The 15,159-nt window shown below is 42.8% G+C and overlaps 2 protein-coding genes across 4 annotated transcripts in view; both read left to right on the forward strand.

Annotated features, from left to right (window-relative positions):
• The first annotated feature begins 670 nt into the window (after positions 1–670).
• Positions 671–10,652, forward strand: LOC115796438 (zinc finger protein 501-like). Of its 2 annotated transcripts, none has more exons than XM_030752854.1 (3): positions 671–1,191; positions 2,982–3,299; positions 8,582–10,652. In XM_030752854.1, the coding sequence occupies exons 1-3, from the start codon at positions 1,020–1,022 to the stop codon at positions 9,517–9,519; spliced, it is 1,428 nt and encodes a 475-aa protein (XP_030608714.1). In that variant the 5' UTR covers positions 671–1,019; the 3' UTR covers positions 9,520–10,652. The 2 variants fall into 2 exon arrangements, with proteins under 2 accessions (XP_030608714.1, XP_030608715.1); XM_030752855.1 differs by lacking the exon at positions 671–1,191 and adding an exon at positions 1,608–1,641.
• Positions 10,653–11,666: 1,014 nt separating this feature from the next.
• Positions 11,667–15,159, forward strand: part of smg7 (SMG7 nonsense mediated mRNA decay factor) — a 36,477-nt gene continuing 32,984 nt past the window's right edge. For both annotated transcript variants that reach the window (XM_030752842.1, XM_030752843.1), the window contains exons 1-2: positions 11,667–11,785; positions 12,579–12,610. In XM_030752842.1, coding sequence (XP_030608702.1) covers positions 11,760–11,785; positions 12,579–12,610 — 58 coding nt within the window. In that variant the 5' untranslated portion in view covers positions 11,667–11,759. The remainder of the gene's footprint in view (positions 11,786–12,578; positions 12,611–15,159) is intronic.

Below are 15,159 nucleotides of genomic sequence, written 5' to 3' on the forward strand. Positions count from 1 at the left end.
GCGGAGTCCTAAATTGGTTTCAACTGAAACCACTGATTAAATATGACCCACGCCCTCTTCACACCTGGGCACATGTGTTCAAGCACATGATCAATAGAGGGTCATAACCACCTCCAGGGGACTACGCCCACAGGGGTTTAAATACCTGGGTCTCTCCACCATTTGGTTGAGAACTGAAGAAGCCTTTCGGATGAGAGGTGAAACGTCTTCAAGAAACAAAAAGAAGTCCAGTCGCCTTTTTCAAGCTCCAGAGACTACTATGACCTGGATAACTGAGAATCTACACAGACACCCTAAACAATCAATCAAATCAAACCAGTCTACTAAAGCACAATAAGAAACTGGATCAGTAATGACATAATGTTCTATATGTCAGTGTTGCTCTCCTGATCTCTGCCTGATATCAGACAGCCCGCCGTGCGCACTCAACATACTCGCCGACAAATGTTACAGTTTGCCTTAAACTCATCCCCACTGACGCTGTTCATCCGTGGATGTGCGTCTTCACACTCACGTCTGATTCTTTGCATACGTTTTTGTTTCTGGGGACGTGGGGGAGTGTCGGTGTAGTAGCGGACATTTTTTAAAAGGCGCGGATGTGTGACGTCTGTCGCTAGGAAACAGCACCAGCGGGTAACACCGGTCCGTGGCAAGCCGGGGGGTCCTAAGAGGATCCACGACAATTTTGCTGTATTTTATTCTGTGCTTAATTGTTACATTTAGCGTTGATGTGTGTGTGACAAAGATGAGTATTGGACAAATCGCGGGATGCAACATTTAACTGCCAAATGAAGGACGATTCCATATTTTACGGGACGGGTGGCAACCCTACTGTCGGGTGCAGATGTGCATGTCTACAGACGGAACCAAATTTAGGCCCACTTCCTCTGTCGGAACCTCTCACTGTGACACCAGGAGGACGTAAACAACAAATAGCTAGCCGCTTCGCTCCTGTGAGTGAGCAGGAAGTGGGTTGTGTTGCGGTGTGTGAGCGGAATCTCTGAGCTGTTGGAGTAACAATGCCTTCAGTTCAGTATCTGAGAGAGTTTATCAACGAGCGACTAACTGCTGCTGCTGAAGAAATATTCACAGAGTTTGAAAAAACGATCGTCCAGTACGAGGAAGAGATCGACCGTCAGCGCAGACTGCTGGATATCACCTGGAAACCCGAAATAAAGCTGCGCAGGACAGGTGAGGCTCACAGGAACGGGACTCCTAGAGGATCCTGATCACACCTCTGCGGTCGGGCCGCGTTTCCTGCAGACTCGGTCTGAGCGGACATGGATGTCAGGTTAAGATGCGCATTTATAAAAACCCAGCCTGGCTCCGGGGTTACACACAGCAGAAGCTGAAGAGAGCTCACATGCAGAGTTAGAGAAAGCAGCAGTCGGACACAGTAAACCTGTTCAAATTTAACATCTGCAAAGTTGAGTAAAAGTGTCCTGACAGGTGTGCTGGCACCCTTTAATCTTTCACAGTTTTCACCCTACGTTGTGGCTCTCATGTAGCCCACAAAAGGATGCAGCCTCCTCGCTGTTTGGTGTAGCTGAGGATGGTGCTGGGTTGGGCTTATAAGTGGAAAGAACACACCTGAATATTACCTGCTCTGTTCTTACATGGGCCTGTTGAACTCAGGAGCTGGTAGGTTAAAGACCAAATAATGTCACACTTTGTGTTCTCAGTCACCTCTGTCAGGTGTTTGTCAGGGGCTGAAGTTCAGGATCTGTGGACTCTGATGTTCATATATGACACTGTGATCTGTAGTGAGAGCAGGAGCAGGTGGAAGAGAGTCTGGAGAGGTGGAGGTATGCTCTGGAGATAAGAGGAATGAAAGGCAGTGAAAGCAAGACTGGATACGTGTGTGAGTGAGAGGGAGACAGGTGGAAAGGTGAAGCTGGCGGACCGATCCCCAGCTATCGAGACTGGCTATTGGGACATGGAATGTCTAGGGAGCAGCTGAAAGAAAAAGTATTAAAATAAACTTTCTGAAGGCAAAGTCATGCAGACATCCCTGTACTCAGTTAGTTTGCTGATTTATTTTTTGATTTGTAATTTTGTAATATTGTGTTATAGTTATAGTTCTAATATCTCTGTATATTTGTAATTTGTATACTTGTATATTGTCTTATAGTTTTTATACTTATTTGTTTTTTATGTAAGCACGAAGTACCGCAGCAATTTCCTAATGCTTTGAACCCGTTCACCCATATGGCAATAAAAACCTTCTGATTCTGATTCTGATTATTGAACTCTTTGCTGGCTTGAAACCTGATGACAAACTAAACCCAGCTGTTTCTGAGCTGTCAGCAGCTTTGGAGACTAAAATGATATTTCTCAGTTCCTCTGACCTGTTTGAAGAACTCCCATCAGCAGGAAGGTGCCTCCTGAATATTCACTGCATTGACCTTTCCCTAAAGGAGTGTGAAAGCTCCGCCTCTTGTACCACCTATAGGGTCACAGATACACACTTTAATTTCACTTTCATGTGCAAGCGTGGTTAGTTTCAGGGTAGGTCAGACATTACTTCCAACTTTCAAGAGATTTGCTAAAGTTGTTGTGAATTTGGGTTTTCGGGCTCTTGATTTATTGATTATCATCTTGGTGAATTTTTTTAGTTGCAGACAGCAGGCTGCTTTTTCCTTTCTAACAATGCTCCACTGAAGTTGTAGCTTGTATCTGTTAAAGTTACAGAGCTACTAAATTTTAAAAGATGAGTTCCTTCTTCCTTTGAAGCTGTGTTAAATTTAGCATATTTTCCATAATAATTATGTAAAAAAATCTTGATCGTAACATTGACCAAAATTATTGTGATTATGCTTATTACCATATTAATCAAGCAGCCCTGCTTTCAGGCATTTGGGTTGGTTGTGATATTTTTGCACGTTCCCCTGTCATGACATTATTGACCAATCCAATCTCATTGTACATTCTGTATAATATCAATAAAGGCATTCTATTCTATTTTACCTTTACCTCTCCAGACCTCCCACAGCAGCGTGATGTTAAGGAGGAGGCTCTTCCTGAGAAGCAGCTCTTTAACTTGGAGAGGAGCTCCAGTGTGGCCCAGGAAGAACCAGAACCTCCACAGATTAAAGAAGAAGAGGAGCAGCTTTTACTGATGGAGACCGACGCTGTCACGGTGACTTCTGTTTACTGGGAAAGTGACCACGTTGAACCAGAAGCAGACAGCGGGCAGCTCCTCTCCCACAGCTCTGCTGTAGCTGGGAAACGAGATCAGGAAGGATGGAGACATGTAGACTCAGGATGTGTGGAGAGCTCTCCAATGTTGGAGACTTGCTGTAAGTTCCTGTAATACTGATAAGAATCTGTGAAGTCTGTAAAATGTAGCATCTGTGGAAAACCCTCAGTTTATATCCACAGTGGCGGCTTGGTTGGAATGCTCACCAGGAGCCTGTAATGTTTAAAGACATGACAGCAGCTGGCAACCTTGGCTCATATCTGCGAACATGTATGAGGTTTTTTATTCTAAATGGTCCCAGTATAACCAGCAGACCAGTGATGTGGGAGATATTCTTATTAACCCTCTTAAAACCTGACTACCCAGGGTTGAGACCAGGAAGCAGAGTTGCAGTCTTACACGCCTCTCTGCAGCTTCTCTCCTCCTGCCATCCCCCCAAAACCCCATCCCCATAGAGTCGGTGCCTGCTCCCAGACCACCAAAAACCAAAGCTAAAATCAGCAAAAAGCTATTTAAGCATAAAAATTCAAAAACAATAAATAATACAGCTTCATCAACTGCACCAAAGAATAAAACAATTAAATGTGGATTGTTAAACATTAGGTCTCTCTCTTCCAAGTCCCTATTAGTAAATGATTTAATAATTGATCAACGTATTGATTTATTCTGCCTTACAGAAACCTGGTTACAGCAGGATCAATATGTTAGTTTAAATGAATCAACACCCCCGAGTCACAGTAACTGTCAGAATGCTCGAAGCACAGGTCGAGGAGGAGGATTAGCTGCAATCTTCAATTCCAGCTTATTAATTAATCAAAGACCCAGACAAAGTTTTCATTCTTTTGAAAGCCTGACTCTTAGTCTTGTCCATCCTAATTGGGAAAATCAAAAACCTGTTTTATTTGTTATTATCTATCGTCCACCTGGTCCCTACTCAGAGTTTCTGTCTGATTTCTCAGACTTTTTATCTGATTTAGTGCTCAGTTCAGATAAAATAATTATAGTGGGTGATTTTAACATCCATGTAGATGCTGAGTATGACAGCCTCAACACTGCATTTAATCTATTGTTAGATTCAATTGGCTTCTCTCAAAATGTAAAGGAGCCCACCCACCACTTTAATCATACTCTGGATCTTGTCCTAACATATGGCATAGAAACTGAAGACTTAACAGTATTCCCTGAAAGCCCCCTCCTGTCTGATCATTTCTTAGTAACATTTACATTTACTTTAATGGATTACACAGCAGTGGGGAATAAGTTTTATTACAGTAGAAGTCTTTCTGAAAGTGCTGTAACTAAGTTTAAGGATCTAATTCCTTCATTGTTATGCTCTTCAGTGCCAACACAGTGCAGAGCAGCTACTTAAACTCTGCTCCCAGTGAGGTCGATTATCTCGTCAATAGTTTTACATCCTCACTACGTATAACTTTGGATACTGTGGCTCCTCTGAAAAGGAAAGCTTCAAATCAGAAGTGCCTGACTCCGTGGTATAATTCACAAACGCACAGCTTAAAGCAGATAACCCGAAAGCTGGAAAGGGAATGGCGTCTCACTAAATTAGAAGATGCTCATTTAGCCTGGAAAAAGAGTTTGTTGCTCTATAAAAAAGCCCTCCGTAAAGCTAGGACATCTTACTATTCATCATTAATTGAAGAAAATAAGAACAACCCCAGGTTTGTTTTCAGCACTGTAGCCAGGCTGACAAAGAGTCAGAGCTCTGTAGAGCCGAGTATTCCTTTCACGTTAACTAGTAGTGACTTCATGGATTTCTTTACAAATAAAATTTTAGACATTAGAGAAAAAATTATTCATAACCATCTCAAAGATTGATCTTCATGTTCGGCTGCTTTCAGCACTGCTGGTATTTGTTTAGACTCTTTTGCTCCAGTTGATCTTTCAGAGTTAACTTCAATAGTTACTTCCTCCAAACCAGCAACATGTTTGTTAGATCCCATTCCTACTAGACTGTTCAAAGAAGTCTTTCCAATTATTGATGCTTCAATCTTAAAAATGATCAATCAGTCTTTATTAGTTGGCTATGTACCACAGACCTTCAAGGTGGCTGTAATTAAACCTTTACTTAAAAAGCCATCACTGACCCAGCTGTCTTAGCTAATTATAGGCCAATCTCAGTGACGTGCGGTGAGGGTCGTGACTGGTGAGGCACTGACGTCATCACATCAGATTTACAAACATATAGCTTATTCACCATTTGATTGGCAACAGTTGTTTTGTTTAACATTAACATAGTCTGAAGCAAACCTTTTAGCTCCGGTGTTGGTCTTCCTTTAATTATTATCTTCTGCTTCGATTGAAAGTCCAGTTTAGAAAATTCTTTCAGTTGAGTTATGTAATCTTCCATGTTGAACATAAGGCCAAGCAACAGGAAAAACTAACTGGCCTTGCTAACTGTTTATGGTAGCTTGCCGCCGAGGAGTCGTAGAGTCCCTGGGATCACCAGCGCCCCCTACCATGAGGCACGAGAACTGCGTGCCTCACCTAGTGTCTCTTCGCAGCAGTTTCATGATCGCTCAACACAAGAATGCATTACACACACATACAGTTGTTAATGAAAAAAACAAAAAATAAACTGTGCATTATATACACCAGCTAAAATATGGAAATTTAGTTCATATAGTAAAAGTGCAGTGAGACCGGAAAGTAATCCGGTCTCACTGCATAGCATGCCAGCACAGTTAGTAGTCATTGGCAATGACTATACTGAGCCGCACCACGGATTGCGCAATCCGTGGTGCGGCTCGCCGGGCTGGTGCCTCACCGTTCGTCTCTTAGTATTTGACCGGCAAATGCGAAAATTCAGCGATTTTGAAAAAACTAATCTAAAAATGGTGTAGTTAAATGGAAAAGAACTTTAAAATACAAATCACTGAATGAATATAACCATTTAATTTATTTTTTAATTTTATATTTCCACGATGACAGGTGAGGCCGTGCCTCACCTGCCTCCCCTGACTGCACGTCACTGGCCAATCTCCAACCTTCCTTTTCTCTCAAAGATTCTTGAAAGAGTAGTTGTAAAACAGCTAACTGATCATCTGCAGAGGAACGGTTTATTTGAAGAGTTTCAGTCAGGTTTCAGAATTCATCACAGTACAGAAACAGCATTAGTGAAGGTTACAAATGATCTTCTTACAGCCTCTGACAGTGGACTCATCTCTGTTCTTGTCCTGTTGGACCTCAGTGCAGCTTTTGATACTGTTGACCATAACATTTTATTACAGAGATTAGAGCTTGCTATAGGTATTAAAGGTACTGCACTGCAGTGGTTTGAATCATATTTATCTCATAGACTCCAATTTGTTCATGTAAATGGGGAGTCTTCTTCACACACTAAGGTTAATTATGGAGTTCCACAGGGTTCTGTGCTAGGACCAATTTTATTTACATTATACATGCTTTCCTTAGGCAGTATTATTAGAAAGCATTGCATCAATTTTCATTGTTATGCAGATGATATTCAGCTTTACCTATCAATGAAGCCAGATGACACACATCAATTAGTTAAACTGCAGGAATGTCTTAAAGACATTAAGGCCTGGATGACCTCTAATTTCCTGCTTCTAAATTCAGATAAAACTGAAATTCTTGTACTCGGCCCCACAAATCTTAGAAACATGGTGTCTAACCAGATACTTACTCTGGATGGCATTACTTTGGCCTCCAGTAACACTGTGAGAAATCTTGGAGTCATTTTTGACCAGGATATGTCCTTCAATGCACATATTAAACAAATATGGAGGACCGCTATTTTGCATTTGTGCAATATTTCTAAAATTAGAAACATCCTTTCTCAGAGTGATGCTGAAAAGCTCATTCATGCATTTATTACTTCTAGGCTGGATTATTGTAATTCATTATTATCAGGCTGTCCTAAAAGCTCCCTAAAAAGCCTTCAGCTGATCCAAAATGCTGCAGCTAGAGTACTGACAGGGACTAGAAAGAGAGAGCATATTTCTCCCATATTGGCTTCTCTTCATTGGCTCCCTGTTAAATCTAGAATAGAATATAAATTTCTTCTCCTCACATACAAGGTCTTGAATATTCAGGCCCCATCTTATCTCAAAGACCTCATAATCCCGTATCACCCCAACAGAGCACTTCGCTCTCAGACTGCTGGCTTACTTGTGGTTCCTAGGATACTTAAGAGTAGAATGGGAGGCAGAGCCTTCAGCTTTCAGGCGCCTCTTCTGTGGAACCAGCTCCCAGCTTGGATTCGGGAGACAGACACCCTCTCTATTTTTAAGATTAGGCTTAAAACTTTCCTTTATGATCAAGCTTATAGTTAGGGCTGGATCAGGTGACCCTGAACCATCCCTTAGTTATGCTGCTATAGGCCTAGTCTGCTGGGGGGTTCACATAATGCACTGTTTCTTCTCATTCACCTTATTTACTTTGTTTATACTCCACTCTGCATTTAATCATTAATTGATATTAATCTCTGGCTCTCTTCCACAGCATGTCTTTCTCTCCCCTCAGCCCAACCAGTCACAGCAGATGACCCCCCCTCCCTGAGCCTGGTTCTGATGGAGGTTTCTTCCTGTTAAAGGGAGTTTTTCCTTTCCACTGTCACCAAGTGCTGCTCATAGGGGGTCGTTTTGACTGTTGGGTTTTCTCTGTATTATTGTAGGGTCTTTACCCACAATACAAAGCGCCTTGAGGTGACTGTTTGTTGTGATTTGGCGCTATATAAATAAAATTGAATTGAATTGAATTTAATTGAATTATTTTCTGTACTGTGTAAAGGAAATATTTTTGTTGTACTTTGTTCCTCACACACAGACACACAGCTGCTGTTTGTGCAGCTTGTAGGATGGCTCGTTTTAAAGGAGAATCTGGCTGTAACTTAACATATTTACAACATTTCCCTCCTGACTCGATTATTCAGGAAGCTTGAAACTGTTCAGATCTTCCAGACTTTACCAAAGTCAGCAGCTAACTGTCACATACATCCACCCAGGGGCACCCATGGCTCCACTTCATGTCATGGTTTAAGTGCAGAAATCAGCTGCACCCAGATCTGGATTATGTATGTCGATTGTGTTTCATAAATTGGGAACTGAATAACAAAAGAACAACAAAAAACAGAAGAAAATAATTAAGTTAGAGGGCCATGAAAGTTGTGTTTCTGGGAGAAGGTCAGGAGATGGAGCCTTAAAATACTGGAAAAACTGATGTTATAATACACCTATGTAATACTAACTGTGTGACATTTATTGATAACGTGGAATGATAAAAAACAGTTTTTCATGCATGATGGAGACAGACATTTGATTCCACTGAGTCTCTAGAGTTAGCAGACCTGGGGTTAGTTAGATCTGTCATGTGTAAACCTTTTCTTGTCTCAATTTGTGCTTTCAGACCTCCCACACCAACACATTTATAAGGAGGAGGAGGTTCTCACTGAGCAGCTCTGTAACCAGGTGAGGAGCTCCAGTGTGGCCCAGGAGGAACCAGAATCTCCACAGATTAAAGAGGAAGAGGAAGAGCTCTGCAGCAGTCAGGGGGGAGAGCAGCTTGTAGTGGGGCAGGAGAGCCATCCCTTCATGGTGACTGCTACTTATGAAGAGCACATAAACAGTGTGAACAGCTCTCACAGGTTAGAGAGCCGCTGTGTTACTGACACGGGTAAGAAGTGTGTGAAATGTGATGTTTGTGGAAAAGCCTTTCAGCACAGGTCCCGGATGATAAAACATCGGAGGATCCACACGGGTGTGAAGCCGTACGCCTGCGGGACCTGCGGCCGGCGGTTCTATGAGATTTATTTCTTGAAATATCACGAAAGAATCCACACGGGCGAGAAACCATATTCCTGCGAAACCTGCGGAAAAGGTTTTGTCAGGAGTGATAAGTTGGTGCTCCACATGAGGACCCACACAGGCGAGAAGCCGTATTCTTGTGAAATGTGCAGCAGAAGTTTCATTCAGAGTCGGGACTTAACGGTCCACATGAGGACGCACACGGGGGAAAAGCCGTATTCCTGTGAAACCTGCAGCAAACGTTTTGGCCGGCGTGGCCATCTGCTGAATCACATGAGAATTCACACAGGCGAGAAACCATACGCCTGTAATGCCTGCGGAAAACGATTTAATCAGTCGTCCACGCTGAAAAACCACATAAGGACGCACACGGGGGAGAAGCCGTACACCTGTGGCACCTGTGGGGAAAGATTTATTCAGTCGGCAATGTTAAAAACTCACATGAGGACTCACACAGGTGAGACGCTGGACTGTAAAATGTGCAGGAAAAGCTTCAGTCAGAACAGCCACTTGTTGCGCCACATGAAGATTCACACGTGAGACGTTGCCAGCCTGAAACACCCAAGGGGGGAAAAGGTGTGAAAGAATTCAGAAGGTTAAAGTCAGATAATTTCAAGTGTATTAATGTGATTTCTCAAATCTGAGTGTTGAAAAGCACTTTATTCTTCTTAATATTGTTAATAAATTAAAGCTCTTCAGTCACAGTAGCCTCTGCTCAGAGAGGACGGCGCTGAGGCGTCCTCCTGTGGTCTCAGTGCTGATGGGGAACCTGAACCTTTCAGCTTTGCTCCTTTGCACACAAAATGTATGTAGAGATGTTTTTTATGTATTTGTAGCTGTATGTTTAATGAAATGATTTTTAGGATGTGAGTTTTAATTCCGTTTCATTCATATAGCACCAAATCACAACAACTGTCACCTCAAGGCTCTTTATTTTGTTGGGTAAAGACCCTGCAATACTACATGTGGTAGGGTGTACTCCACCTCTTGTTTGAAGTGGCAGTAGATGACCTTTTAACCCGGCTGTGTTTTTACTTAATCAGTAAAAATTAAGGAAGATAAACATCGTTTTAAAACCTGTTGTGAATGCAGTTTTTATCTCTGAATTTCCACGGTCACTCCACAAAGCGACCGAGGTAAACAAACTTGTTCTGCTTTGCGTTGTTGTGCGATCAACTATTCATTTTCCTGGAAAATATCCCTCTTAGAACCAGACATTGGAGCATGTGGATCCTGACTCATAAAGTTTGCTCGGGTGTCTGTGACGGTGGGCCGATCACTTAAGTTCAGTGTGGGTTCAGCAGGTCTCAGCTGTTTTGGATGTGCTGTGCAGACTGCAGCTGCAACTACATGGGCCAAAACTGACGGAGAAGCTGAACTGTTAGCTGGACCATTCACAGATGAGGAAAGAGTCGGTTTTGGCCCCCAGGCTGTGAGGTTAAAACCACTCTGTGGAAATGAATCCCCAAACTGAATGAAAAAAGCGGCATCTGTTCCTGCAAGTTGGTGTCATTTACATTTACTTTATCATTACAGGTTTGAGCAAACTAATAAAGAAAAAATGTTTATTGCCACTTTGATAATGAGACCAGCTGCCTTACAACATCATCTGCGGCCATTTTCCTGTCATTACACTTTGGAGTTGAATGTAAAAACTTTATGTGTATGTGTAATGGGTGCTGAACAATGAAAATTCTTTTTTTAAAAAGTGTTTTTATTCATGTTTTTGCATCTTCACATTCATTTAAGATTAAAGAGTCGAGCAGTGAAATGAAAATAGGAGGTGTCTTTGTTCGGGCAAAGTGAAAATTCTGAATCGACACATCGATTCTCTGAGTTTAATTAAGTTTTCCAGATAATTATAACTATGGAAATACATTTAAAAGTGATTAAATAGTGTAATTTCAATGTTTCTAATACATAACAGGCCAACCCTCAGGCTCAGACAGAAACTGGTGTTTTGCTGAAATGCAGATTTGGATCTGAACCCTGCTCTGAAAAAAGAAAAAAAAAAACAGCCTCCAAAGAGCTTAAAAATGATTTTGTGCTTGTTTAGCAAATGGAATCAAACGGTACGAATAAGTGGTGAGCTTTTAATTGCAGAAATTGACAGTACAGTCAGATAGATCGCAGCTTTATTGAAAATAATCTCGAGCAAAGAGGAATATCCTCCATAAATGTCCTTTTAGGTGCTGCTCAGACTCTTTTACTGATTTGAAGTTATAATTAGCACTTAGGGTGTCCCAGGAAGATGAAAAACTTTTGTTAACAATGTTGTTTAACTTTGCACTTTGGGCACCTCACTTTTACTTATTTTTACATGTTATGTTTACATTTTCTATTGTTTGTATTTTAACTGAGCACCTGTAACAGTGGTGGTATTATTATTAGTATTGTGACTCTGATACTGAAGAAACAGCACACCGATTCCAGACTTCCTTCTAACCTGACACCTGTCACCTGGTTGAAGGTTACAATCTCCTGGACAGAGAAGGTGCGGGAACATCCGTGGTAACATCTGGCTGCTGCCTCTGGACTTCCTGAAGCTTTTTCTTTTTTTTTTTAATTAATTAAATATAATTTACCAAGACTATTACTAAAATTTTGTGGCCGGTTGGCTCTAACACTATAATTTATATTTTTAATTATGAGTTATGAGCACACACCCCCCGCCACCCCCTCCGCCACCCCCTCCGCGGGTCAGACAGGAACAATATGGCGCCAGGTGGAACGTTAGCTTTGGGACCAGTAGTTGTCTGAAAGACCGGCGATCCGGCAGGATGAACCTCTGCGCCCAGTACCTCCGGTAAGCTCAGCACGGAATACTCTGTCCGCCCCGCGTTGGCCCGAGAGCGGCCAGAACCGGACGTTTTAGCCCCAAACGAGGCTTGTTTGGTTTGGCTGTTAACACAGGAGCTAGCTGCTCCGGGGACCACCCCCTTAGCTAATGTTAGCTTCACACGTCAACAAACAATCGTATGCTCCGCGTGCCGCTGCCTCGCGCTCTTTCAGTCTTAGGTGGGGAATATTTATTTAAATCCTATCCAGCTACACACAGGTGTGGTCTTTGATGTGCTAATTTAAGGCCAGGTGAGCGTTTACCCGCCATACGTTTCCTACTGTGTTGTTGCTAGTTTTAGCTAGCTAGCTTCCTGCTGCGTATGTCACGTTAGCGTTTCCTTTCTGGGGAGGTACATCTGATTTCCGATCATCTATTTTCACTCCAGCCTCCTCAACCTGTACTCCATCAGGGTGTTTGTGATACTGGTTTGGGTGTACAGATGTTAACCAGCAGTGGGCGGGTGGGTTCCGAGAGTTTATTGTTTGTGTGGGTACATTTTGGATCCAGGAAGTAGCCGGAGCCCGGTGTCTCCTCTTTGCCCTCCTGTCGACATTTGATCTAAACTGTTGGAGCTTTAATAAAGCCATAGCGGGCGGAGCAGCCTCCAGGTCTTCTGTGCACCGTCAGTAATGAAGAAGTGCTGCGTGAGGCTGTGTTATGATTGGAGACAGGTGCTGTCAGGTTGTCATGCTCTGTTTGTGTGCGTGAGTGTGTGAGCGCGCGTCTAACCTTCTGTTCTCTCTTTACATCCGAGCAGACAGGCAGAGGCCCTGAAGGCTGACATGACAGGTAAGTCTGCACCACGGCCTCCTCACACACCTGTACATCCTTGACCTGCTCATGTCTGCACCAGAGACCTGCAGTGCGAAACAAGTCCAACATACCGAGGATGTCTTTCTTAATGTGGTCTCACTGACATCTCAGTCAGGCTGAGAGGGTGCTCATAAACTTGATAAGTCAACCAGGGTTATCAGTCAGTGCTCACATGAAAGAGCCAGATCACTTGACCAATCAGAAACATGGACAGGTCTGCTGGCCTCAGAGTGACAGAAAGATCAGACTAACATTTTAGAAAAATATATTGAAAAGATATTGAACACAATCTAGACTGAAAGCAGCAGTGTGTGTGTGTGAGAGGAAAAAATATTAAAACCTTTGTAGGAACGTGAGCTTTGTGTGCTTTGGCTGTTCCTATATTAATAAAGTTTAATTTATTTGAAACCAGGAAAGGGAACCTGCAAAAATGTCGACTGCGTAAGTTACGACTTCTTGGTATCACATTGTTTCCTTTGCAGCCCCCGGTGGTGTTTCACGCTATGAGAGGAACAAATAAAACGTAGACTTCGCCTGCTATTCTATTTTACAGATCTGCTACAAGATGAACAAGTAGGGTGCCCTGTTTTAGGATCACACATTAATGCTTGTAGAATAATCAAATTCACACCCATTAGGAAAAATATCAGGAATAAAGCTGCTTTGGAGAATCTATATGACTTACTAATCAGATATAGACAAAAACTTTAAACTTTGTTAAAAAACTTCAGATCTTCTTTCTTTCTGTACACTAAGCTTTCAGGGATCTTCCAGGAATGGGGATGCTATTTTCCAGAGGTCTGATTGGTCAGTATGTGGTGATTTCATACCTCTTGGTCTCTAATGTCAAACATAATCTGCTCCAGAGCAACTCAGGTCTACAGCATAAGTTGTTGTGGGGATGTATCCTGGTAAGATGGGAACCACCTTCATAGCAAAACTCAGGGTTAAACCTGCAGTTACCTCAGTAAGCCCCAAATCCTGCCTTGTAATGCAGGCCTCAGGTCAGGCACTCAATGGATAACTCCTGTGGTTAAAGGCATCAAGTATATTAATAATAATAGGGATACAAGCGGCAGAAATGAGTTTCCTTCGAAGGGTGGCTGGCCTCTCCCTTAGAGATAAGGTGAGGAGTGCGGCCATCCAGGAGGGGCTCAGAGTAGAGCCGCTGCTCCTCCACATCGAAAGGAGCCAGTTGAGGTGGCTCGGGCATCTGATTAGGATGCCTCCTGGCCGCCTCCTGGGTGAGGTGTTCCGGGCATGTCCCACCGGGAAGAGGCCCCGTGGTAGACCCAGGACACGCTGGAGAGATTATGTATCTCGGCTGGCCTGGGAATGCCTTGGGGTCCCTCTGGATGAGCTGGAGGAGGTGGCTGGGGAGAGGGAAGCCTGGGCTTCTCCGCTTAGGCTTCTGCCCCCGCGAACCGGGCCCCGGATAAGCGGAAGAAAATGGATGGATGGATACATTTTTTTTTTTATAGTTGCCTTTCAAGATACTCAAGGAAATTTTACAAGTAGTTAAATACCAAAATCGCAGTACACATAAAATAATTGTTGGAAAACACCGTAAACATTAAAGTCAATACATTATAGAATTAATAGGTCAACAATAAAGGATTGTTAATCTAACAATAAGGCCATAAATCTTTGTTTTTGGTGAAAATGAGTTGTGAAATTGTTGCCATTTAGAATATGTGCTGTGAATAGGGAAGATGTAACAAGCTGAAGTGTTCCGCTTTTCTCTCATTCAGTTGTGTTCTCCGTTTATTTCAAGTCTTTGCCATCATTTATTTGGTTTTATTGACACTTTTACGGTCTTTTTAAATAAAAATTTTTTTTAAATAACTTACTGGTCGATCTACGTCCCTACCCTAACCAAGTCACGAGCTGTGGCTAGTGACCGAAAGAACAAGATCACAGCAGAAATAAGCTTGTTCTGCAGGGCGGCTGGCCTCCCCCTTAGAGATTGGGTCAGGGTTAGGGAGGGACTCCGAGTAGAGCTGCTGCTCCTCCACATCAAAAGGAACCATCTGTGGTGGTTTGGGCACCTGACTAATACCCCTTTTCTACCGCTGGGGTGCCGGTCCCCGTGCTGTTCCCAAAAGAACCAGCGAAAAGCTTAGGAACGGGCCCGCGTTTCCGTTGCGCTTGCGATCTGCTCTTTTACGTATGAGTGTGGGCGGGTCCTCGTCTGGACACAGAAACCGCGGAGCGCAAACGTGGGAGAACACGCTCCCCTTTCTTGTTCTGCGAACACATTTTACGGTCCAAACCAAACTACTGCAGCATCTGTGTGCAGCACAGAGGGAAACACAGACAGAAAATACGATCAAGACGACAAGTAGAGAATAGAATAGAATAGAATGCCTTTATTGTCATTATACAGGATGTACAATGAGATTGGAGGGCCACTCCTGTTCAGTGCTAAAATAAAAATATTATGAAAATATTATAATCTAGTATGATCAATATAATCAAGAGATATACAGAAATAAACAATGTGTAAAATATACAAAAAATAGCAT

Source organism: Archocentrus centrarchus, chromosome 17, assembly GCF_007364275.1.
Source record: "Archocentrus centrarchus isolate MPI-CPG fArcCen1 chromosome 17, fArcCen1, whole genome shotgun sequence".
Classification (NCBI taxonomy): Eukaryota; Metazoa; Chordata; class Actinopteri; order Cichliformes; family Cichlidae; genus Archocentrus; species Archocentrus centrarchus.

Excerpts from the sequence above, each read along its gene's own strand:
- LOC115796438 (XM_030752854.1), top strand. The coding sequence starts at position 1,020 with ATGCCTTCAGTTCAGTATCTGAGAGAGTTTATCAACGAGCGACTAACT. Across the intron at positions 1,192-2,981 it reads AATAAAGCTGCGCAGGACAG|ACCTCCCACAGCAGCGTGAT; the intron begins GTGAGGCTCACA and ends TTACCTCTCCAG. Across the intron at positions 3,300-8,581 it reads TCCAATGTTGGAGACTTGCT|ACCTCCCACACCAACACATT; the intron begins GTAAGTTCCTGT and ends TTGTGCTTTCAG.